Source organism: Nematolebias whitei, chromosome 17 (assembly GCF_014905685.2).
Source record: "Nematolebias whitei isolate Nwh7 chromosome 17, NemWhi1, whole genome shotgun sequence".
Taxonomy (NCBI): Eukaryota; Metazoa; Chordata; class Actinopteri; order Cyprinodontiformes; family Rivulidae; genus Nematolebias; species Nematolebias whitei.
This window is the reverse complement of record NC_056514.1, coordinates 38,480,892-38,506,728: the sequence shown is the minus strand read 5'-3', so window position 1 is coordinate 38,506,728 and position 25,837 is coordinate 38,480,892. Positions and strand designations below refer to the sequence as shown.

The window sequence follows — 25,837 nt, the reverse complement described above, 5'->3', positions numbered from 1 at the left end:
AAATATAGTTTGTTTGCAAAAGGTTTGAAACTTTTAGACGATTCGGAAGTTAAAGGAAAACCCTCTAACTATCATAATTTTAAACTATGAGTGTGTGAAAGCAGTAAAAGACATCAACGTGTCAGTTCAGTCAAGTAAAGTTCACCTTTTTGTGACTTGTTTAAACTTTAAATGACGTTTCTGCTGTGAACACTGGTGGAGCTGTAGAGGTCCAGTCTCACCAAAATCCCATTATTGTCTATGAGGAAATTTCTCAGCGTTTTTTAAGCCACTTTTATTATCGCGACTGAAAGCCACTATTACTGATTGAGCTGCATGTTTTGATGTATAACTTCTTAAATCTTCCAGATTTTAAAACTGATAAAAAATCACAATGGAAAAATCTACAGGATGGTACCAATAAAACCAGTGTGTGAAGTTTTTGAGCAAACAAACAGTCATAACAGTAATGTTGAAAATGTATGATTGAAATAAATATCCTTACAAGTTTGTGAGTTAAGCTCAGCCGGACGCCATGATGGAAACATTCTGGTTATTTAACGGCTGTTTCGCCTAAATGAACACATTCAGACTGCCTGCACTAAGAGCTTCTCATTTTCTTCCTGATGTCGTTGCTTTGCTGATGTAATGTCCGTTTGAGAAAACAACCCTTTTCCATTTAGCGGAGCATCTCTCTTTGCTCCGTTTAACAGTAAGTGGAGTAAACATGCAGCTTTCTTCCATCAAAGGCTTCAGGAACTCCGGAGAACAACTTGGCCTCAAACTGTGCAAGTGTGCAGGACGGAGGAGCAGAACTAACTGAGGAAGACTGTGATAAAATGGAAACACAAGATTACAACTAAAACTATAAAAACACAAATCCCGACAACTTGAAAATATCCGAACTTGCTCTTTCAGTTGCACCCTGTTGAGTTCTGCGGTGGTCAATAAAATGCCCAGTAACAGGAAAAGCAGTTACATTTGGAAATAATAAAGCTTAAATCTTCTTGGTGTCCAAACATATTGATTGAAGAATAGTCATAAAAATAATTATTAATAATCAAAACACCAATAAATACAATAAATAAATAAACCCAGCTGGTTTGGGCAGCTCAAAACATACCGTATTTGCCACCGTACACGTTGCATCGCCCTGTAAGTCGCATCAGTACAAATATGTCTAATAAAGTGAAAAAAAAAAACATGAATAAGTCACTTCGCTGTATAAGTCGCATCTATAATGCGTCACCACTGACAACCTGGAAATGTGGGCCGGTGTTGTGCTGAAAATCAATTGGCTGCCAAATGGCGGCCGTGGGAGCGTGCACGAGAGGACTTTAACAAGAATTTAACAAGATTAACACTTAAAAACAGTTATTTGTTTGCTTTAAATGATAATAAAGATGTGTCTCAGTCTAACTTTTCCTTAATAAATGCACTTTGATGGTCAAATCAGCTGCATTTCTCCTGGGCGCAGTGAAATTAAGCTGATTTGACGTTTAGGAGTTCCGGAGCGAGACGACGGTGGCTTTGTATGGCAATCCAAGTGTCTCATTAATAGTCACTTTTACACTTGGCTTGCCATATTAGTCGAGGGCCCTCTAGTGGCTGAAAATGGTAGTGTTCAATATTTTCCATGTTAGAATGAATGAAATCGTCAGATCTCAGACAAAAATTAGGTTATAAATATGGGGAAAACATAAATGAGTCGTTGGATGTATAAGTCGCAGGGCATGCTAATTTATGCAAAAAACTGTGACTTATACACCAAAATGTATGGTAATCCAGGTTCTTGCAGCTGGTTAATGATGGGAGGCAGGTTGAAATGTAAAAACAAGATGTTGCACCAACATTGTCACAGGTGTGACAACTTCTCCAACATCTGCAGCTGTTTTACTAAAACCAACATCTGTCTCTGCAGGAATCCACTGAACAAACCGGCGTTTGGCAGCCTGAAGCCTTAGGAAACAGCCGCTCACACAAACCAAGCAGGAGCTCTGACGAGACCTGAAGCCTCCTAGTTCTGGTGAAATAAACTCCGTGTTTGAGCAGAAACGTCATTCTCGTTTCAGCTTTTGTCCTCCTGAGAGTTTGAAGAACAGCGGCGTCTTTGACCTCTTTTTGTCTTTTCTTTCATTTTTGTTTTGATGCTGTTCTCATCTCGTCTGCGTACACCACAGCTTCAGAGAGTCCTCAAGTGTCTAACAGTTAGAAGAAGAAACGGAGCATTATAGGGATGCTCTGAAATTCTTAGAATAAGCAGAACACCAAAGACTAATGATGGAGCGAACATCCAAGGGTGTATTTCTCTTTTCCTCTAATCCTCCTTTGTTCTTAATTTCAACACTTCATCTCTTTCCTCCTCTACACGTCATTATCTCCCTTTACTCCCTCGTTTCATCCTCCTCCTGTTGGATGCCGTCCATTCCTCTGCCCGTGTGGCTCTTTATTACAACCTAGTTTCCCATTTCCCTTGTTTTAGTCCTCCCACATAACTCATTTACCTTTTTGTTCCCCAGAAATTCATCTAAAAAGGTGGATTTCTTCTTCAACCCGTCGACTCATCTCATCAAAAAGCCCTAAAAATACGAACGTTTACGAACAAGAAGTTTGTGATCTTGTGATTCTTGTTCACTCGGAAAATAAATAAGAATGGCAGCTCATGCAATTTTATAATTAAAACAGCTAAAATCTTGGATTAGTTGTTGTAAATCAGACTTTAATGCCTCCTTCTTGAGGTGTTTTCTACCTCCCAGCTTTTACTCCTCAAAGTGTCTGAATTAATCATCTGCTGCCTGAAAACGACGGCAGAATTCACATTTCCACACACACCAGACAAGAAGCCCAATAATAAATCCACGCTGCCAAAATCAAATGAGGAGAAACTGCTGCTCTAATTGCAGATTGATTTAATTAACTTATTGCCTAATGTGAAACTGATGGAACTGATTGTAACAAAAAAAAAGATTCTTTGTCTCATTTTTCATTAAAATGTGTGGATTGCTTTGTCATTTATCAACCTGCTCCAGATGGTTTGTTACATAAAACCATGGAAGAAGCCTTTGTTGGAAACTGTTTAAAAAAAAAAAAAACACTTTCAAGAAGTACTTGGCAGGAGAACGGATGAACAGAACTGACTAACAGAGAGGAGCCAGTTGGTCGAATCAAGCCAGCCAGGAAAGAAAGGAAAATTCCAATTTAGTCCTAGCATTCTTTGAAGGAACGCAGCGGTCGAAGGATTCGGACTGGCAACCTCCCGATCTTGCTCTCTGTGACCTCTGTGCCACACCACATATTGATAAAATAGTTTTGAAATGAAGTAAAACTTTCATTAAAGGAATTATTTCCATGCTTGAAGCCACTGTTTTTTGGGGAGTCCAAAAGTAGGCGGAGTCAGATGTGTCACCACATCATAGCATTTGGGACCTGGCTTGACAAAAATACCTGTTTTTAAGTTGTTTAACAGCATTAACTAATTAAGTGGGGAGTGGTGGCGCAGGGGCTGGAGAGGGTGAGCCTGTGATCAGAAGGTCGCCGGTTCAACTCCCCGGACAGACAACATTGAAATGTGGATGGGAAAGGTGAAACACCCACACCTGCCTTCACCCTCATTTGCCCCACTCTGGGCCCTTGAGCAAGGCTCTTAACCCCCACCATCTGCTCCCCCAGGTGCCCTAGATATCAGCTCTCTGCTCCACACAGAGGGCTGTGGTAGCTCGGTGGTTTGTTTGCATCAGGAAGGACATCCGGCGTAAAAACAATCGCCAAGTCTTCGTGCGAGTTAGTTCATTGTGGCGACTCCTGAAGAAGGGAGCAGCCGAAAGAAAATATTCTTTTAAGGAATGCCTATCGCCCGCTGCCTCTCATGACAAGGTTTTAGATCATCTTGTGCTGCAGCCATTTTAAGTCAGGCCTTGAAAATTAAGGTATTTGGATTCCCGAGTGGTATCGCATGTCGTCACGCTCGAAGAATCTCGATCAAAACTGCCAAGTGACTCATTAGATATTTAGCTTAGGCAAGCTTCTGCTACCTTTAGTATTATCTCAGCTTTTGCTGCTTTTAAATTTTAGCTGGCCGTTTTTCACTTTAGTTTGACTTTTGCTACTTTTAGCATGCATCCAACTCTTCCTTTCAGTTTGGATTTCAGCTAGTTTGATTTTTTTTTAAGCTATAAGTTAGTATTTTGCTTCTTTTAGCTTTAACCACACATTTTCAGCTTCAGCGTTTCAGCTTTAGTAGATTCCAGTAATGTCATTGAGCACTTGGCGTTGATTTTTAAATCAGTTCACCTTAATCTCGTAGATCTTCAGCTTCCTCTTGATGCTGGTGTTTTCCCGCTCCAGGCTCACCAGTCTGGTTTTGATTTCCTGGTAGGCGGAGATGAGGGCGAAGTGCGAGCCAGAGTAGACGTCGTCGGCGGGAAGTGGCGAGGCCCTCCACGCCATGCTGCCGCAGCCATCCTCCTTCAGGCCCCCAGCATCACCGCCTCCTCCCAGCAGCCCCAGCTCCCCTCCACCGAAAAGAGACTGCATCGCTCAGAGCCTCAACCTGGAAGCAGACAGAGACGGTTCATGAATTATTAAACCGCCAGATTATTTCCATTCAGTTAAACGTTCCACCCAAAAATAACCGAGTTCCAAAAAGGACTGCTTGTCCTGAAAACACCTGTCAGCCACTCAGACAAACGAACAAAAACATTTTGTTTAATTATTAAACCTTTATTTAACCAGATAAAAACCCATTGAGATCAAGACCTCTTTCACAAGGGTGACCTGGCCAAGAACAGGCAGCAGCAGCACACGTCATAAAAAACAAAACAAGTGGCAAGATTAGATGAAGACTTCAAAAATATATAAAAAATATAAAACATACAGTATAGCAGTAAATGGCAATAATTGTAATAAATAATAATTTAAAACAATAACAATTTAAGATCTAAAACACAGGCATTGTTGACAAGATATCCTTTGTATGTTTTTTTTAAGTTTGCAAAAAGCACTCAAAGTAACAAGTTTTGTCAGTTTTAATTCAACTTGCAAGGCATTCCAAGCTGAGGGACAGAAAAGCTAAAAGCTTTCTTGCCCTTTTCTGTTCGCACACGAGGAACATGAAGATACAAACAGTCCTTAGAGCATAAGGTGTAACTACTGTCCATTCTTCGTATAAAAGTACACAAATAATGTGGAAGCATGCCACTAAGAGACTTGTAAACCAAAGTCATCCAATGCACATGTCGCCTGTTAAACAGGGAAGACATATTGGTTTTAAGATAGAGATCACAGTGGTGAGTAAGGTAGCTACAACCAGTAATAAATCTTAATGCACAGTGGGTACACTGGATTCAATGACTGTAGACAACAGTTTGAAGCACACATATCATCGCCAAAGTCAAGTACTGGCAAAAAAGTAGCTGTGATCAAAAGCTTCCATGCTCTAAGGGAGAAACATGATTTGTTTCTAAAGAAGAATCCAAGCTTCACCCTTAATTTGGAGATTAGGTGTTTCACATGAGATTTAAAAGAAAGCTCCTCGTCGATAATTAAGCCCAGGTATTTATAACAGGAGACCCCCTCGAGAACTTTACCTTGGGCAATTTTTATTAGAGGGATAGTCTCCAATGGGACAGATAAATTTGAAAAAAAAAACAACCATTATTTTAGATTTATCAGCATTTAAGACAAATTTTAATTACTCAAGACAAATCTGCACCTCATCAAAAGCAGCCTGTAAGAATTTAAGTGCCTGAGCAATTGAATTGGAACAACAGTAAATTACACAGTCATCAGCATAAAAGTGGTGGGAAGAATTTTGCAAATTTCCACACAGTGTAGTAACGTAAATTGTAAATAAGATGGGCCCCAAGACAGAGCCCTGGGGTACGCCCTTTTCTACTTTAAGAAAACTTGAGCTTATTCCAGCCACTGTGTCCTATTTGCCAAATCTCCAAACCAGGAAGATGCTTCATTGGAGATGTCCAGATAGAGAAGACTTTTCACCAGGATAGTGTGATCCACCGTATCAAATGCCTTAGATAAATCAATAAACAGAGCAAATCAAACCATTTTAGAATCCAGTGCCTCAAACACATCATTTAAAACTTTTAGAGCAGCAGTTGCAGTGCTATGCTGCTTCCTAAAACCTGACTGAAAAGGGTTTAAAAGAGTATTTGTTTCTAAAAAGTCACTGTTCATCTGATGAACAGTGACATATTCTAAAGTAAAGAACTTGCAGGAAGGGTCATTGTCATTCTTTCTGATATTTAAAGATACAAAAGTCATTTTAACCACAAAGTCACCATCAGAAAGTAGGTACAAGTGTTCTGATCCTAGTTTGAAATTTAACATCTCATTTTTTTTTGTCTTTCAAAACTTGTCCACACCATGAGATATATCTAGAGACAAAATCAGAAGTCGGAAAATGAAGCCAAGAAGGACGAGCGCCCCCTGGTGGCTGGCTGCAGTAGAGTCGTGAAGCCCCGCCCCCTCCATGTAAACTAATGGGACATTTTTTTAACTAACAAAATTAATACACTTCAGATATTTACTTTTTTAGCTATTGATTTGTCTTTACACAATTCTTACTTCACTGTTATATGCAGTTTTTCACTACATTTAGTTTCAATTAGCTTTTTCAGTTTTTAAAAATGTGTCCAGTTTGATGAACATGGCAGGAGGGTGGGACTCTGGATTAAAAAAATCAACATGGCAGCTCCCCAACAACTGATAATCTGGCTACAGTTCTGAACAACAACGTACACTTCATCCAACTTTATGAGTGTCGATGGATCAAAGGCTGCACAAAGAGATGCAACGTTGCACTGATTTGCAAACCAAAAAAAATAAAGAGGTAAGTTAATTTATATCATTAAACACGAGAACAAAATAAAGATCCTTGAAGGAATGCAAACACAAAAATGGCTTCAGTTGAGTTACTTTTAAAGATATTGAGGTAAAATTACGTGTGGTAGTAACTGAGAGCCATCCCAAACATATACAGTGCTTTGGTTGTAAAACAAAAACTGCATTAAAACTTTAGTATAGAAAATGCTACTTTTAGTTTAGTATAGCAAATTAGGGTTAGTATTTTGATTAATGTTTGCAATTAACTTCAAACTACTAGTTATATTTTATTACATAAAGTTAAAGAAAAAGCTTTAATTTCTCAAATCTAGGCTTTTTTTTCAAACAAATTGAAACTCAAGGTAATAAATGTTTATCATGTATGAAATGTTTACGGAAATGTAAACGATTTAAACTGAAGAATCCTAATTTAGCTTCAGCCTTTTACACTAATCCTTGAATTGTGGGCGCGGCGGGCCTGATGTGTTAATCAGAATGGGATATAAATGAGAGTTTGGTTGGTGCTCTGCTTCCATTTCACAGTTACTTAAAAAAACATGAGCTCCGACTGCTCCGTGAGCGGCGTGATGAATGAGCCGGCGTCGCAGCCGACCAGCGTTCCCTCGCCGTCGCCCCCAAAGAATTCGGGCGGCGCTGTCAAGAGAAGATAAATGGTACCTGTGATGTCACTATCCTTTTTCTAAATCCAGCCACAGCGGGGACATGCGCACACGATTCATACTAGAAGTGGTGAAGGGGCAGCGAGGGCTTACAGACACTGATGGAGTTGAACAACAGCAGGCTGATTTGATGCCATCCTGACTCCCAGCGCTGCCTTGTGAGTCAGCGATTGCCTACTGAGCTATTTTCATCTGCTCCCTTCCTCCACTGAGCTATTTTTCTTCCATTTCGAGAGTGAGGGGAGCAGAGCCTCAGCCAATCTGCATCTCTGTTCTGAGCCGGTCCAGGAGGATGATCCAACATCACTCCCACCAGCACAAATGCACTCACACAGACATACGTCTGCGCACACAAAGCCAAAACACACAAAGGAACGCTGACTGAAACACAAGCGCAGACAAAAATGCACATTTGATGGAAACTACATCACAGCTCCCTGTTTAAAATGGAATATATTAAGCTCGTGTTACAGTTTTGACGTAACGCTACTGGGTCTGGTAACATTTTCTGCACAACACCAAGAATTATTAAATATCAAAGCAAAGGCAGTAATTTACTTCCTGCCCCCATAAGATTGAACAGGTTCAGTGCCAGCCAAGTGCTGCAGATCAAATGTATTGACTGGTTATCATCAGTGAGAGCACCTCTGTAAAAAGCAGGAGGTTTCGCTGCTCTGGAGCTTACAGGTATTTGTTACCACAAGATGTAAAGACATCAGCAACGACCTTAGAGAAACAACTGTTGCTGCCCCTTAAACTGTTTAGGATGCCTCCTGGATGCTTCCCTCCTGACGACTGGACGGAAGTGGCTAGGGAGAGGACTTCTTTGCTTAGACTGATGTCTCCATGACTCAAATAAGCAGAAGACAAAGACATCAACTATGTCTAATTTGGTCTTATCTGTCCAATAGACATAGATCCAGATGATTTGTGGTTCGTTACATTAAACTTTTCAAACCCAAGTCATGCTGCCATGTTCTTTTTAGAGAGAATATGATATATCCTTCACCCCTGCTACTTTCTCAACGTCATACTTGTTCAGTCTTTTTACTGATCAGTCTGTCATGACCTTTTAACCTATAACCTTCTAACTGAGGTCTGAAGAATATTAGATGGAGCTCAGTTCTCTGAGCGTTCCACAGTCTGACCTTTGGGTGAATTTGCTGGAAAGTCCACTCCTGTGCTGACTGGCAACTGTCCTAAAGGTTTTCCACTTGTGAATCATCTTTCTCACTGCAGAACAAAGGACTCCCAGTAGTTTGGAAGTGACCTTTGACCCTTTCCAGTTGTTCAAAGCATCTCAACTGGCTCATACAGGAGCAGTGGTTCTACTCTGTGCCCCTTCCAGATGTCCACACTCTTCAACCTATGCTTAAGGCTGAGCCCGGCCACCCACAGAGAAAACTTTTTGGCTGCCTGTATTTGTGATCTTGTTCTTTTGATCACTAATGAAAGCTCATGATGACCACAGATCGGGGTTGGAACATAGATCCACCGGTAAATCAAGAACTTTGCCTTCTGCTCCCTCTTCACCACACTCATGGACAAGACCCCATGATACTTAAACTTCTCCATTTGCGGCAAAACCTCTCCTCAGACCCCGATTGGGTGGGTAGTCCACCCCTTTCTGGCAGTGAACCATGTCCTCTGATTTGGAGATGCTGATTCTCTGGAAGGAGTTTGGTGTGACCAAAGTAAACATGTTTACCCATAATGCACTGCATCATTTTTGGAGGAAGCCAAATGCAGGAAATCAGCACAAAAACCATTTAGCAAAGTCAAGCATGATGATGGAGGGCTCATGGTTTGGGCACCTTGCAGTCATTATGTCAACCATGAATCCTTCTACTAAAAGGTTCTGGAGTCAAACTTGAGATCGTCTATCAAACATCTGAAGCTTGGACCAAACGTACTACAGCACAATGATCCCAAACACGTCAACTAATCTACAACAGAACGGTCAAAAGAAGAAAAGAATCAAGACAACTGTCCAGTCAAGATCCAGACCTGAAAAACTGTGGTGGGACCTTCAGAGAGCTGAGCAGAAACCTTAAAGAACTGAAGACAGAGGAGTGGGCCAAAATTCCTCAACATCCTCATGAAAGACCGATAGTCTTTCAGGAAACCACCACTGAGAGTCATCACTTCTTCAAGCCGCTGGATCAGCTTTGTTTTTGTTCAGTGACGTCGATGAATCTTTACTGTGTTTTTGGTCTCTTGAGGTCTGACTTCAGTCACTTTAGAACCTGGTATGGACCAGATCAGGTGTCCTGATACGTAAAATTTCTAAAAGACAATGTTTAGTGCATTTGGCTTTGCCTTTTAGCCCACATTAGAAAAATAATTGGGAAAACTCTTGCCTTTAGCATTAGGCACAAACTGTATGTGTAGAACACTGCAACAGTATAAAAGGTGAACTTTTTAACCTAAAATGTCCCTCACTGAGTTTCCTCTTCCATCCAGTGTCCCAGTCTATCTCCTGGATCCTCAGGTTCACTCCCTGAAATGCTCAGAGTTCCTCCAGGTCAACGACAAACTGGATGCAACTCTCTGTTCATTACAAAGATTATCTGCAGAGGTTGATCCCATGTGATCCAATGTTCCTCTGAGACTGCCTCTCTGCATTTTCGTTCCCTTTTTATCTCCCTCTCCAAGGACCGAAGCCCCCGCTCCCCCTCCCTCGGTGTCATTGTGAGTAGAAATGAAAAGGCCACAGTGTGCTGCTTTTGTTTAGTGGCACCTGGAAAATCTGAGGCAGCCACAAACCGAGTGGGAAACTGAGCAGTTATTGTTGTCTTCATTTGTAAGGTTTCAATGATGTTTCCCCCCGTGGTCACTTTTGTGTAAAGTTAAGAATAGCTGGAACAAGTTACTGACCTTTTTCTCCAGCGAGGCTCCAAGTTAATGCGTCATACACAAACAAAAAGACAACCATGGTTTATTAACAGAAAGGTTGATGTCGTTTAGTCGTATACAGTGATCCCTAAACTATCGTGGGGGTTACGTTCCAGAAGCTCCTGCAGTAGGTAAAAATCCACAAAGTAGCAGCATTATATTTATGTTATTATTTATATTTATATATATTAAGGCTTTAAAACACCTTCTCACACTCCTACAAACCTTTCCCACTCTCTTATGAACACTCCATATGCTCTTAAACACTTTGGTGATGGCGATGATGACGATGGGCTGAATATACAGCACTGCACAGCATGTACACTAAACACAACATAAAAAACCCACGATACAGTGAAGCCGCAATAAATGAACTGCAGTATAGTGAAGGACGAATGTATTTTAAAACCAGATCATTAAATGATTTTCTTTGCTGATGACGCTTAAAGCTTCTTTACTGGTATAACGAGTATCATATTTTCTGCCGTACACGTCGCACCGCCCTATAAGTCGCATCAATCCAAATATGTCTAATAAAGTGGGAAATCCATAAATGTGTCACATCTATTATGTGTCACTGCTGACAACCCGGAAATGTGGGCCGGTGTTGTGCCAAAAATCGATTGGCTGCCAAATGGCAACCGCGGGAGCGTGCACGGAAGACCTTAACAAGATAAGCACCTAAAAACAATTATTTGTTTGCTCAAATTTATAGTAAAGGTGTGTCTCAGTCTAACTTGTACTTAATAAATGCACTTCAATCATCGGGGCGGCGCAGCGAAATGAATCTGATTTGACGGTAGCTCCAGGCGAGCTGGACGAAGGTGGCAGGTTATGGCAAGTCGGTTGTGTCATTAATAGCCACTTTTACCTATTACATGACACAACGGCATGCCATACTACTTGAGTGCCATCTAGCGGCTGAAAATGGTAGTGTTCAATATTTTCACTCAGAATGAAAGAAAATGGTCATATCTCAGCCAAAAATTGGTTTAAAAATATGGGGGGAAAACACAAATAAGTCACAGGGCATGCAAATTATGCAAAGAAAAAATAAATTAAAAAAGTGACTTATACGCTGAAAAATACGGTATTAGCTTTTATCTTATTCCTGTGTTTGGACCATGTATTGTGTTCTTGTAATTTTTTCCCCAAATAAATGTTACTGTACATCTTGCTGCAAAATAAATTTAAAGAAAGGCTTTGCATGGAATGCTCATCGTCCATGCCAAAATTTTAACAAAAACAAAAAATCACATTTCTTTGTGGAAAAACAACAACGGCATGGCTGTTTTAGTTAAATCCTATAAGGGACATTACACAGTCACACAGGGCTGTGTGATTTCTTGTCAAATCTGTTAGTGCTCATATTATGTGTTAGGGATGACCCTCAACTACCACCAACCCAAATTGTAGCTTAAGATCTGGAACTGCGTTATAGCCATTCGCCTGTGTTCTAAGGTTGATTAGCTGTGGCAGCCATCTTCAGTGTGGACACCAAACATTAATCAGTTGTAAATTTATTTATTTTTTTGCTAATTTAAGCCTTTGCATTTGCGAATGTTAGCTTTTAGCTAACGGTTGTTATTTTTAGCTCTTAGCTAACAGTGTGAACATGTCCAAATCATTCACACGACTGAGATCCTGTTTTCTTCCATATAACTCGTTCCACAATTTTTATACTATTTCAACAATTTATGTATCAAAAAGTTCAACGTTCCTGCTGTGACTTTTGTTTTTTTTTTAATGCCGTTTTCACTTTTAGACATATTTAGCTTTGTCGGCCATGTTTTTCTAATGTGAAATCTACTTTGTAGGTATTTTTCTGCTACTTTTAGACTTTTTCTGCTAGACTTGTTGCTAATTTCTACCTTTTGTGATTATTTCTAATAATTTCAACTTTCTTTTACTTTTTAAAGAAATCTAGTTTAGGCATTATACACTAATATTACGATTAAAACACCAAGAATGGCATAAATTGCACGTCATACTAAAACTGCTGCATAGCTTCTGTACTAACAGGCTAAAAAGCAAATTAAAATGTCAAAACAGGAATGCTTGGTAAACGTCAACTTGCATGTGATGTTGCGCAACGGTTAGCTTGATGGGATTAGCATTCAGCTTCATCTTCGCTCTTATAATCTCATTACTCTGAGTTTATCTGAACCGGGCCTATGCGCTGTAAAATGACTGATGACAGTAATGAGGGAACATTTAGACCATGTGTTAGAATACAAAGCACCCCTAATATTCACAAGATGGCCACTAATTGAGCCACAGCGTTAAGCAGTCATCCATCAGAAGTTTTTTAAATTAATCTCCAGCGCGGCTTTGAGAACATTCATTTTTCTCTGTGTGTCATTATTTTCCAACTGAGCGCCTCATAAAACTCAAATAACCAACAAATATTGTGTTAGCATCGCTGCTCGTCGTGTTCGGGAGAGAACTCAAATAAAATATTTATGAAAAGAGACGCAGGTATGACTACCAAAAGAATATCAATTGCTTGGACGATTACAGATGCCTGAAACAACTAAGATTGCCAAGATGTTTGTATTTATTATTTATCCAGCTGCAGCTTAAGGCAGACAACTTATAACCTATCTTATCCATCTAATCATTATCATCTGACATTAATCATAATCAAATCAATAAAAACTGTGAAGCTCTCCAGCATCAAGCGAGAACTCTGCATCATATCACAGTTTATATGACTTTAAAGAGGAAATCGTAACAGAGAAAAAACCTGTTTAATATTCTGCACCACAGCTGAATAACTGCAAATGCTCCACAGGGGAACCTACAGAGAATTAAAGAAATCAGAAGGAGCCTCATCCATTTATAAACATTAATAACCCAGTCATAAGCCAGAGCCAGTCCTTTCTGTTCACTAAATCCTGCAAGTTGTATTTTTGAAGCCTTCAGAGGATTAATTTGTTTGCTGTTATTTTACTAATGATGCGCTGCAATAAATATAACAGGAAAATAAAGTTTTCAGATATATATAGCTCTTTAGAACGTTCAAAACATCATTAAATATTTTAATGCTCCGTCTCAAGCAAACTTTTATAGTTTGTTGACATCATGATTATTATATTTTGTACCTAGCGTAGTGCGGACTGACGATGGGAGACTGACACGTTCGCGTAAAAGGTAATTTAGTTTCCAGTGCAGCTGGATCTGGAAGGTAATGGAGGAGGCCCCAGTATTATGAGCAATACTTTGTATAATGTCCAAGATGAATTTCTTACTTCCCCATTTGTTTGTCAGGCCGGGAGAGGCGTGTGAAGGATCTGAGGTGGACGGCTGAACTTGGTGACAAAGGTGAGTAGCATGAGTTGGAGTGGCAGGATGGAGATCAGGTACTGAGATGTTTGTAGGCTGACGATGAGGAGACGGGTGAGGTCCAGGAGGAGGAACCACGGAGTCAAGAGGCACAAGGAAATACACCGGTTAGTTTCTCGTATCTTAGATGAGAGCCGTACCGGTTGGTTGCAGAGTCCAGCAGAGAAGAACTGATCCGAACCAGAAACCCATCAGGATCAGCTGTGGTATGGCTCCACCCTGCCTCTCAGAGGCTGGAAGACACTGGGATCCTACAGGTACCAGCTTCAGCTTCCTATTTGATTTGGTATGACCGTTACTTTCTGCAGAACTAACATCCAAACGTTCAGTTCAATGCTCCGTCTTTCCCTCGTTCTGTTGGTAAAAAAAAGTCTCTTTATGTTTGCAATAGCAACCCGGTGAACAGCAGAGTCGGTTCTCCTTATAGACGCAAAAGCATTTTGAGCTCCGAACCTGTCCTCTGCTGCTTGAAGTTCTGATGGAAGAACAAGAAACCTGCTCAAGAAACCGTTTACTAGAATCCTTCTTGATGAGATGTTCCTTTTGTTGATGAATCAACGTGGAGCACACAACGTTGCATGGCGAGGTTCTCGTGGGGTTGAAGTTTGTTGGCGGCTGTGGTCACGGTAACGCGCTGTCGATCGTTGCATTACGTTCACCTGACGAAACAAGCTGGTGTCCGTCAGCGCACCTCTCAGCTGTAGAGCATTTTCACAGGTTAAAAACGTCAGTTTTCATTTATTTCAATACTTTATTTTGCTTTTATTGCATCAATGAGGTAACTACCATGTTTTCTGTTACAACTGTGGGGGCACTTTAGTTCTGTCATGCTGCTTTTCTAGTTTCTCAGCCATTATTCTCCAGTTCGGTTCCCCACAGCTGCACTGTATCTGCCGATCATCCTGTGATCACCCCTCCCAGCACCCCCCCGTTCTCTTTAAGTCCCTTCAGTCCAGCTTTTTCTCATGATCCTAGACCTGTTTAGGTGATTTCACCTCTGGTGTTTTTGCTTTCTTATCCGATTTTTTTATTTTATTATTAAACACCATTTTTTCCACTCAGCCTGAATTTTGGGTTCAATTAAACGCCACCATATGACAGTTGTCAAACTTTTTTTATGTTATTTTCCTCATTTCATCCCTAAACCCCTTGTGTGCCCTTTTTATACCCTTTCTCTCCTTTTATACACCATATGTTCTCCTTTGCCTCCTCTCTGTCTGGCAGCATTCAGCTCCTCTCAGTTTCGCCCTGCGACCCCTGCAGTCTGGACGTTTGGCACCTCTGACTCTGACAGTAAGTCTGTGCAGGGTGAGTCCGGGGCAGAGAAGTGGCGGCCCTTCTCTTCTCCATGCTGAGCCGCCAAATGCTCCCATAACTCATAGTTTGAGTCCAGAGCATCTGTTTCCTCTGGCTGTTCCAGCAAACAAGGCCAGAGCTGGATGATGCAGAACATACTGGGAACCCATTACCAAGCCAGCAGGTAGATTTGTGTGTTTATGGATGCAGGCATGGAAACGAGCACGTGAATGAGAGTGGAAATGGTTTTTATGTGTCAGTACAAGGACAAACTGCAGCACCGCCTGACTCTAACCTTGGGTCTGAAACTATGTTATGACCTCATTAAAAACCCTCATTACAGGCTGAATGTGGGCCAAGTTTCTACTGGAGTCTGAATTTCACCTGTAGTTGTGAAACAAGCCCGTTATCGGGTTCAAATCCTAAAAATCAAAGATGGCAACATTTTGATTATGGTGCACCAAAACCATTTGATAAAAGAGTCACGGGGCTTAAAGTTGAGCTGAGGGTTAAAAAGCTCTTCTGATCAGGCTTAAAGATTTTTACTGGTGTAAAAAGAAAATAATGCACTTTATTACTTTGTAGTTACCAGGCTCAGTTTGCTAGTTTGACATATTTACGAAAGTTAATTGGTTTTATGCTTAAAAGGGAGTAAAAAGCACCCACTAAGAGAACGTATTTACCGCGCTTTTCCGCGGTATAAGTCGCTTCAGTCCAAATATGTCTAATAAAGTGGAAAAAACATAGATACGTCGCTTCGCCGTATAGGTCGCGTCTATTATGCGTCACCGCTGACAACCTGGAAATGTGGGCCGGTGTTGCGCCAAAAATCGATTGGCTGCCAAATGGCGGCCACGGGAGAGTGCACAGGCAACCTTTAACAAGAATTTAACAAGATTGACACTTGAAATTATAGCAAAGGTGTCTCAGTTAAACTTTTCCTTAATAAATGCACTTTGACTGTCAAATCAGCTGCATTTCAAAAGTCGATTCGTGGCTGCGGGAGCACGCAGAGGGAGGAGTCGCTGCGTATTTCTTTGAAGATAACCACCTATAACAATTATTTGTTTGCTCGACCTTATAGCAAAGGTGTGTCCCAGTTGAATTTTTCCTTAATAAATGCACTTTATGGTCAAATCAGCTGCATTTTGCCTGGGCAGCAAAATGCAGCTGATTTGACGTTTGATCCAGGAGTTCCGGAGCGAGACAAAGGTTGCTTAGTATGGCAAGCCAAGTGTCTCATTAATAGCCACGTTTACCTATTCATGAGACACTTGGCTTGCCATATTAGTCGAGGCCCTCTAGTGGCTGAAAATGGTAGTGTTCAATATTTTCTATGTCAGCCAAAAAATTGGGTTATAAATATGGGAAAAAACAAATAAATACGTTGCTTTGCCATATAAGTCACAGGCATGCTAATTTATGCAAAAAGGTGCAACTTATATGGTGAAATTTATGGTAGGTGTTTTTGGTGTTGCTTGTGTATTGGGCATTTTATTTTTTCAATGGTGCATCGTTTGTAACATGCTTGGACAAAAAAAGCCTGTAAAATATTCACTAAATATTTAGTAAAATATATTTCTACAACTTCTTTCTGCTCTAAAGTGGAGTCACAAACAGTTTTTTTTTCTAACATTTTTATCACTTTGTACTTTTTTGGGTGCAGAAGAACTGTTTACCAATACTGCATACCCACTTTTGTTCTCCTTGTCCTCATTGACCGCTGTCCAAACATTAATGATTTTATTTACTGGATTATACATTTTAAATCATAGGTAGTTATGATTAGGCCTCTGCTTTTAGGGTCACTTATTTTGGAATAGAGCTGAGGTTCTGCAGAAGCAGAAAGAGTCCAGTAACATGAAAATCAAATGAACTAAGCCTAAAAGCTCAGGAACCCCCCGAGGAACAACCTGAAGACTGGTGCAAACGAGCAAGGAGTAAACACGGCCCGATGTTTGAGCGAGAAACTGGAGTAAATGTAGCTGGAAGGAGTGATTGCCAAGTGATGACTGCTTGGCTGATTAGCAAATGAGAGCCAGGTGTGTAATGAGCAGCAGAAAGCAGAACTGACTGAGAGAAAACAGAAAACAACACATGGAGGAAACTAGCAGCAAACATGCTGAACTTATGGAAATAACTAAACCTCATAACAGTGACCTCAAACGATTTTATTACGCTCCTACAATTTACAGCAGCTTCAGTACATCTGCACTGTCTGCTGCTGCTTCAAGGGTGTTTTACGCACCGAGTCTGAGCTCTTCATGCAACTCAACGTCAATAATTTCATGTAGTGGAGTACACTTTTAAAAATGCTTGACTATCATTGTGTCAGTGTTGGTCTCATGAATATAAAAACATATACGAGGTTATTGAGTGTAACAATGTTCAGAATCAGAATAAGCTTTGTTATCGTTGTACCGAGATACAGTGAGATTATGTTCGTACAGTCGTCTGAAAGATGGGCGCAGCGCATGTTGCTGCTGTTCCTTGAGAGCGTGTCTCCTTATCCTTTTTCAGAATACTCAGATAGAAAAGGGGAGAAGGCCATGAGGATGGATAGTGGTATTACAAAAAATATCTCTTCACATCTTGTCCTTATCAGGACACAAGACATCAAAAAACTCTACCAGCAAGCACATTTATAGACACATTACATATGCAATTGACGGCAAGTTCCAGAATTGCACCGCTCGGGGTGGCTGCATGTTGGAGTAGCTCTCTTACATTCATTCTGAGATTTTGCTTTTGAAAACTCTTTTTTCTGTATGTAAAATCGCTTTTTTCGGATGATTACTTCCTCTGGTATCAGATGCTGTGCCTCTGGAAGGATTTTGACTTCAATCTTTTTTTTTTTTACATTTGGACATTTGTTATGATACGTAACCATAACAACAAGGTGGTTTTTACAACTGGGAGCTGCTGATTAACATCTCAAAAGCTCAAATAATATCTCAAGTACAGCCCCAAATGCTAAATGAGTTGAAAAGGAGGTGCCATGGATGCATTACAATCTACCTGGAGGCGGTGTTTGAGTGCCTGACCGCCGAGATCTTGGAGGTGTCAGGAAACACTGCTCGTGACAGCGGGAGGACCAAGATCGTCCCATGGCACCTGCAGTTAAGTCTGTGGTGACGAGGGTCTCAGCAGGCTGCTGGGAGAAATGACCAACGCTCGGGGAAGAGTTCTGCCCAGCATTCAGGCAGTCCTGCTGCCCAAGAGGACTGAGAGGTCTGCTGGGTCTGGGTGGACATATCGGCACCTGCATACAGTTTCTTCAGATCCGCTGTGGGACGGACTGCTACAAGAGATTCTTCCTGCCTAAAGCCATCAGCATCTAGAACAACTCTAATGAAACTAAGATGATGAGCTACAACAACAATTAATTTCCCTTTGGGATTCATCCATCCATCCATTTTTTTCCGCTTATCCGGGGTCGGGTCGCGGGGGTAGCAGCCTAAGTAGGGAGGCCCAGACTTCCCTCTCCCCAGCCACTTGGTCCAGCTCTTTCGGGGGAATCCCGAGGCGTTCCCAGGCCAGCCGAGAAACATAGTCCCTCCAGCGTGTCCTGGGTCTTCCTCTGGGCCTCCTTCCGGTGGGACGTGTCCGGAACACCTCACCAGGGAGGCGTCCAGGAGGCATCCTAAACAGATGCCCAAGCCACCTCAACTGGCTCCTCTCGACGTGGAGAAGCAGCGGCTCTACTCTGAGTCCCTCCCGGATGATCGAGCTTCTCACCCTGTCTCTAATCCCTTTGGAATTATTAAAGTATTTTTGAATTTGAATTGAATTGAAGACGGTGAGATTTGTCCGTGAAGCACTTCCAGATAGACTATAGTCCTGACAAGATGTTGGTGTCAGCCGGTACAGCTCTGATAAGCCTTCACAGAAGTTCTTGGGGGGGGGGGGGGGGGGGGGGGGGGGGGGGGGGGGGGGGGGTGCAATAGATAGCTTTTCCTTAAGCATCCTTGAGCATGCATCAGGATAGCTTTTCCTTAGTTTACGCACATCCCAGGAGAAATGTGACAAGTCGGCCTGCTTCGAGGCCAACCAGGGGAGCCAGATTCAGATAAGCCACAATTGTTGATTTTTTTTCAGGCAGACTGATTTTTTTCTTGACAGCCTTGAGTCCTGCTGATTCTTTCAATATCAATATGGAAAGATCTGTGTGCATTCTACTGGTCCATGCTTATGAGCCTCCTCCAAGCTCATCCCCAACATGTTGGCGAGTCCCAAAGTTGGCCTGCGATTCTCACAAATTGCTTCCATCTTATGGTTTAGCTTGTAAAGCAGCTGATTTTGAGTACTCGAAGCACAACCCAAACCTTCACAAGGCAGACAGCCTGACCAGGTTCAAATTTGCTGCCTACGGCTTCCTTGTTCGTTGATAAACCAGGAACCAGTCGAATCCAAAAAGCAGGAAACCAGTTATCATTAATCCAAATACATATGTGACCTTACATCTTTGACATCCTCCTGAGATAATACAGAAAGACACACCTGCTCCCATTCATGATGTATCCTGCCGCATGCGTCTCAGCGGGGCGTGAGGGCTCTCCAGGACCCAGTCGCTTTTATCGAATGCGCTGAAAGTCCAGCTAACCAGATCCATGACAGTAGTTTTAGTTTCGGAAGAAGTGTAAAATAGGAGCTCCGATACACAGAGAGAGAGCAAAAAAAGCAGGAGGAGGAAAAGGCATCCGCCTTGCACAAGAACAAGTGAGGAAAGATTGTGGACTACGAAATTAAACTTATTTTGCAGCAAGCTGGTACAGAAGGTCAGTCCCTGTAGACAAAGTGCGGGTATAATTTTGCAGAGGTACAGTTTGACCAATTCCTGCACATACTTTCTAAATTAAAAGATAAATGCTGCACATAAAACACTGAAATATTTCCACATTGTCTGCAGTAACTGAACCGTACTCAGACTGTCTCAGTCCATTTGAGAGAAGATGTACATTGATGGTGGCAGCAAGGCCGTTAATTGGTAACTCTAAATTGTCCCCAGGTGTGAGCTTGTCTCTGCGTGTCCCTGTGATCGAGTTACAACCTGTCCCTCTCGCACTGTGACTCCCGGAGATGGACGCCAGCTCTCCGTGACCCAGAAAGAAGTAGCGGGTAAAGAAAATGGACGGATGGATGATGGCGGAAACGTCTGCACACTTGTATTGTTACTCAAAGGGCTGAGCTGAATAAGCAGCAGTGAGTAAAGCTTCAAGTCTCCTCAGAGTAAAACAAAGACTGAACCTCTCTGAAAGCTGTCAGAAGTCTCAATGTAAATGCTGAAAATGTGTCAACCTACTTAAGGTAGCATGGAGGAGGACGACGTGCAGAATAATACGGGGAACGTGAACATGATGCACAGGCGTTTTATGCACAAAGACAGAATTAAACAACTGACGGTGTTGAGCAGAGGGCTATTTTAAATCTACTTGCATTAGATATTCATACTCTAAACTGGTTTTAGCTAAAGCAGGAAATTAGAGGAAACATTTGAATCCTGCACCTTATTAAAAATGAAACTCTCATCATTCTGCATGCAAATAACTACGGATAATGTCATGCAGGATCAGTGCAAATGAGATTTAAAGATTTATATCAAGAATGAGACCTTTTAATTTGTTCTAAAAATGGTAAAATCTATTCACGTAAAAGCAGAAGACTCGTTTGAACACAGTACTAGTCAGAATTACTGCCTTTGTTTTATTTTCTTATCACATTATTTGGTTTATTTTAAGAAAATCAATGCAGCATAACTATTAAATATTCAGTCTTAAATATTGGCTTCACTTAACATTCATTTAGAAACGACAAAAACACGACGGTTGTTTTGGAGGCCTGTGTAGTGTCCACCTTAATTTCTTCAGGGGATTTTACACATTTGATAAAGTCAATAGAAACATCAAAGCAAATATGTTCTTGTTTTTAGCATTTTACCTTGTTTTACGGCACCTCGATTTATTGTTTTATACACCACTCTTATTTTAATTGCATTGTTATTGTACTTTATTGCTGTCTGTACTTTTTGTTGTCTGTCTAAAACAGGTCTCTCTTGTAAATGAGTCCTCTCGGCTCAATGACATAAACCTGTAGAAATAAAGGCCGAATGAAAAAAGTATACTTTATAAAAATCAGGAGCAACAATCACCACGAGCGGACGAGGAGAAACAAAAAAGGTTGTTTTGGGGAAATGCTGTGAGAAATTTGACCAGTTTGTTACAGAGAAGTGATGTTCGATACCAGGATTTTCTGGTCCGATACGATACCGGGTAAAATTCATACAAGTATCGGTTGTATCGATACCGATACTGATACTTTTTGCATATCGCCCACCCAGTTTTAGATTGAGATCAGCTTATGGTAAGAAATGACAGTTACAAAACTGCATTAAAGTTCTTTTCTTCTTGGTTGTTCTAAACAGAAAAATGACAAACCAGTGCATTATCGCCACCTGTTGGGATGGAAGGTCAACTGCAATCCGCTGATTGCTAAAAAAATGCAATACTGTAACGGGTAGTTTGTGCGCAAGGACAGAAAAAAGCTTGAGATCTTAATATCGCTCGGTGGAGTAAACGGTGACGATGTAGAACCTGTTGCTTCAATTTTAGTGTTCCAGTCTGAGGTCTGCCTATATTTAGTCTTTGGTCATTAAGATTTTTATTCATCTGGGTCAGAAATGTTTTGGTCTTAAGCATGAAGCAGCAAATTAAAATGAGCCCTTATCTGTACAGAAACATGTTTATTTTTCCTTAAGCAATCTTTTGTTTCTTGTTTCCAAACATGAACATGATACTTTTTCTAAAAATGTCTACATCCACACAGGAACATTATAAAACAACCTAAATTCTGTAGTAACTACGCCAGGCCTGTTTGTGGCGCTGTAACTCTGCCACAATAAATAAATCAAAAACAGGAAACAAGGCATGGAGCATGTGCACAAACAGCCCTCAGGTTGTAAAAGTTAGATTAGGGTTAGAAGTATGACATCATCATTTAAAAAATGTTGTGTTTGGGCTATGTACATAAAAAAGAGTGGCGCTTCAAAATTTGTTTTACTCTGCAACCATGTTTTAAATAATTTGGGGGGCTGCTAAAACACTGTTTCAACGTTGGCACGAGGCTGAAACCATTTTTTGAAAGCTGTAGCGTACTTGAAATAAAAACATCCGTGTGTTGACGGTCGTTCAAACTGACTGGGGAAGTTCTGGAGAGCTGAGACATGAGACTGCGTTTTGAACGAGCATTAACAAACATGAAAAAAAAAGTCCAGTTGTTCTAAAAACTCCTCGAAAGGTAAAACAGGAAATGTGTCCTCCTGTCAAAAACTGCAACAGTTTGGGTTTATTTCAAATGGCTGGAATTTATTTTAAAACATTAAAGGTTAGCTTTATTTCCCCATGAGGTTTTCTCTTTGATTCTCCCAAGTGACATTGCCCTGACTGCTGTCTGCTGCAGGTAAGATACTGACTGCTGATGTGTACTCCACACAACCCCACTTCAAAAGCCTGAACTTGCTTTGAGATAGGAATGTAGCGTGAACTCACACACACACACACACACGCACGCACGCACGCACGCACGCACGCACACACACACACACACACACACAGTTGCATAAAGAAACTGTAAAAAGAACTCTTATAGCCTGTCAGAGCAGGAGAAAAACAGCACCTCTAACAAATGCCATGCTGCTCCATGATTCATCACCGGGGGAATCAGCTGTGTACGCAGGCGGACATGAGTGTGTGCGTTCGTGTGTGTGCACGTGTGTGTGTGTGTGAGGCAGCTGCCATTTGGGAGATTGATGGCAGGGGCAGGATGGAGACAATGAGGTGTGTTGCTGTAGTTTTCCCCTCAGCTCACAGTTGTCTGTCTTCACTGAAGCTGGCCACTTCTCTGGTTCCACTAAAACTGAAGGTACCCCCCGACCCCACCCCATCTTTCTCTCCAGTCCATCTTCAGCAGCAAAAGTTCATCGCGTTCCTCCAAGTGAGCAAAGAGAAAAGACTCAGTCTTGACTTTGAATGAGAACTTTCCCCACTAAAGACACTAATCTGCTCATTATTGCTACAACCAATCCAATCCCTGGGTTCTCTCTGATAAATGAGCCGAGCCGCAGCCCAGAAGCACAAATCAGAGGAGGAAAAAGACACAATCACTCGTTTTTTCCTGCCTACAATTAAATAAACCACCTCCTTTGAAGCAATTAACCGTGACCACACGCAGTCACGAATACATGCAGACTTTGTGACAGGGTGAGTGAGCTGCACGACTCACGAGCACTTGTGGGCCCCCAGATTTTGTTTCGCAGTGAAACAAAGCCTGTAATTTGGTCTCGGCTGATAAAAAGAGCATTAAGGCAGAAAGTGTGATGATGCTTTTCCTCTCGGCAGCGCACGCTTTGGCACTCCAGCAGGCTCGATTGAAAGATGGCTGCTGTGCATGGATGAGATAACGTGATGAGGAGAAAATGTGACAGTCAGTCAAACTGAGATCATTTAAGCTGCACTAAAAGATGCTTTTCATCATTTCTACCAACGGAGCAAATAATAAAGCGATAAAGTGCACATATCACAATCATCTGCAGCTCTAACTATCTCCCATTGCAATAAAGTATTCTCCTCCAACAGCTGAAATTAGAGTAAATAAAAACCCATGTCGTCTGTTACTGCTGGTTTTTGATCTTGTGGCTCGTGGTGTCGACTAAAACAAGGCGACAAGAACGAAGAGTCGGGTGGGCTCACGCCGATTCGATTATCCAGCGTTGGTGGTGACAGTGTGGAGATCCATGAGGAGAAAGACCCAAACCCCGAACTGAGAGGCAGAACATAAAAAGGTGCTCCCAAGATTAAAACTAAAGCTGGAAACAAAAATGGGCTAATGGCTAACGAGCTGAGCAAACAAAAAACAAAAGAAACTGCTTTTTTTTTGTAAAAATATGATTTGTTAAAGGCATAATGACAAGCTAAAATTAACAAAAGACTAAATAAAAGCTAAAAGTAGCCAACATGAACTAACTGTAATGAGGCTAGCTAAATGCATACAACAACTAGCTAAAAACTAAAAGTACCAAAAGGTTAACTAACATCTAAAAGCAAAAATTAGCTAAAAGTACCAAAATTTATCAAAAGTTGTCCTACAAGCTTAACGTATCAAAGCTAAAAGTATCAAAAGGCTAGCAAAAACTTAAATGGGTCGAAAGGTTGTCTAAAAGCTAAATGTGGCAAAAGGCTAGCTAAAAGCTCAAAGTAGCAAAACAAAAGCTTAAAGCAAAATGTGGCAAATTAATTGCTAAAACTACCAAAAGGCTAACTAAAGGCTAAAAGTAGCAGAACATGAGCTAAAAAATGCAATGTAATAAAATGCTAGCTATAATGTTTAAAAAACTAGCTAAAAGTAACAAAAGGTTAATTAAAATCTGAAAGTAGCCAAATGCTCATTAAAACAGGAGAAATTAGCTAAAGGTACCAAAGCTAGCTAAATCAACCCAAGTCGGTTGGAGCAGATGGCCGCTCGTCCTGAGCCTGGTTCTGCTCGAGGTTTCTTCCTGTTAAAAGGGAGTTTTTTCTTTCCACTGTCGCCTTTGTGTTTGCTCAGAATGGGAGACTGTGACAAAATGAAGACTCAGCCCAATCTGCTGCTTCCTTAGACAGATAACTTTTACTAATTGTCGTTTTTGTTTGTTTGTTTGTTTGTTTGTGAATGTTTCTGTTCAGTGCACTGAGACGACTTCTGTTGTGACTTGGAGCTTTAGAAATAAACTGAACTGAAATTAAAAGTCTACCTATAAGCCAGAAGTATCAAAATATGAAGAAAAACTATCAACAGACTAGCTCAAAATATATCATAAGGACTAGCAAAAAGCTAAAAGTGGCAAAACGCTCGCTCAAATTCCAAGCTTAATGTTGTGAGAGACTAGCTAAATGTAGCTATTAGCTTGCTAAAAGAATAAAGTATTAAAATACCAACAAAGTCCATGCGCAATAATCCAGGTATACAATCCAACATTTTTCAGTCAGGTCATCTAAGTTTCTTTTTTTTTTTTTGGTGCTGAAAGTTTCACTTTCCATCCAGAAGGCTTCATCAGTCAAGGAAACACACAACACAAAACTGATTCTTCCCCCAACCAGTTTAACATGAGTGTCGACGAGGAAGAGGGCCGGCACCGGAGGAAGGGGCATGCCATCTTAGCACCAACATAACTGGTTTGTTCCACTTTGGAGTAAGCTGTTGGGGGAAGAATCAGTTTTGTGTTGTGTGTTTCCTTGACTGATGAAGTCTTCTGGATGGAAAGTGAAACTTTCAGCACAAAAAAAAAAAAAAAGAAACTGTCCAAATGACCTGACTGAGAAATGTTGGAAAGTATTAAAATACTAGCAAAGTGTTAAATGCAACTAAAGGCTATCTGAAGCGTCAATGTAGTAAATTGCTAAATTGCTAAAAGTAGAAAAAGCCTAGCTAAAGGTGACAAAAGGTTAGCTACCAGAATCAAAAGTAGCCGAACAGAAGCTAAAATCTAGAAAGCATACGATAACATAAATAGAGCAAGTAAAAACAAGCTGCAAAAAAAAAAAAAAACTACAGTCATGTCTAAACTCTAAAAGTTCCCGTCGTACTCATCACTCTAAATGTATAGCAGACGTTTAATCCCAGAGATTATCATTCCAGAACGTTCAGGTCCTGCTGAAGACAGAGGGCGTTTCACTGGATGAGCGCTGATGTGACGATCAGCTGATGATTAATTAACGAAGCTGCTGGACGAGACGGCGTGCGAGCGAGAGGAGGCAGAGTGTGACATCAGA

The 25,837-nt window shown here is 41.1% G+C and overlaps 1 protein-coding gene across 1 annotated transcript in view; it reads right to left on the bottom strand.

Moving 5' to 3' along the window:
* tbkbp1 (TBK1 binding protein 1) overlaps positions 1-4,512 on the bottom strand; it is a 41,637-nt gene extending 37,125 nt beyond the window's left edge. The window contains exon 1 of the mRNA XM_037691245.1: positions 4,270-4,512. Coding sequence (XP_037547173.1) covers positions 4,270-4,512 — 243 coding nt within the window. The remainder of the gene's footprint in view (positions 1-4,269) is intronic.
* Positions 4,513-25,837: the final 21,325 nt, after the last annotated feature.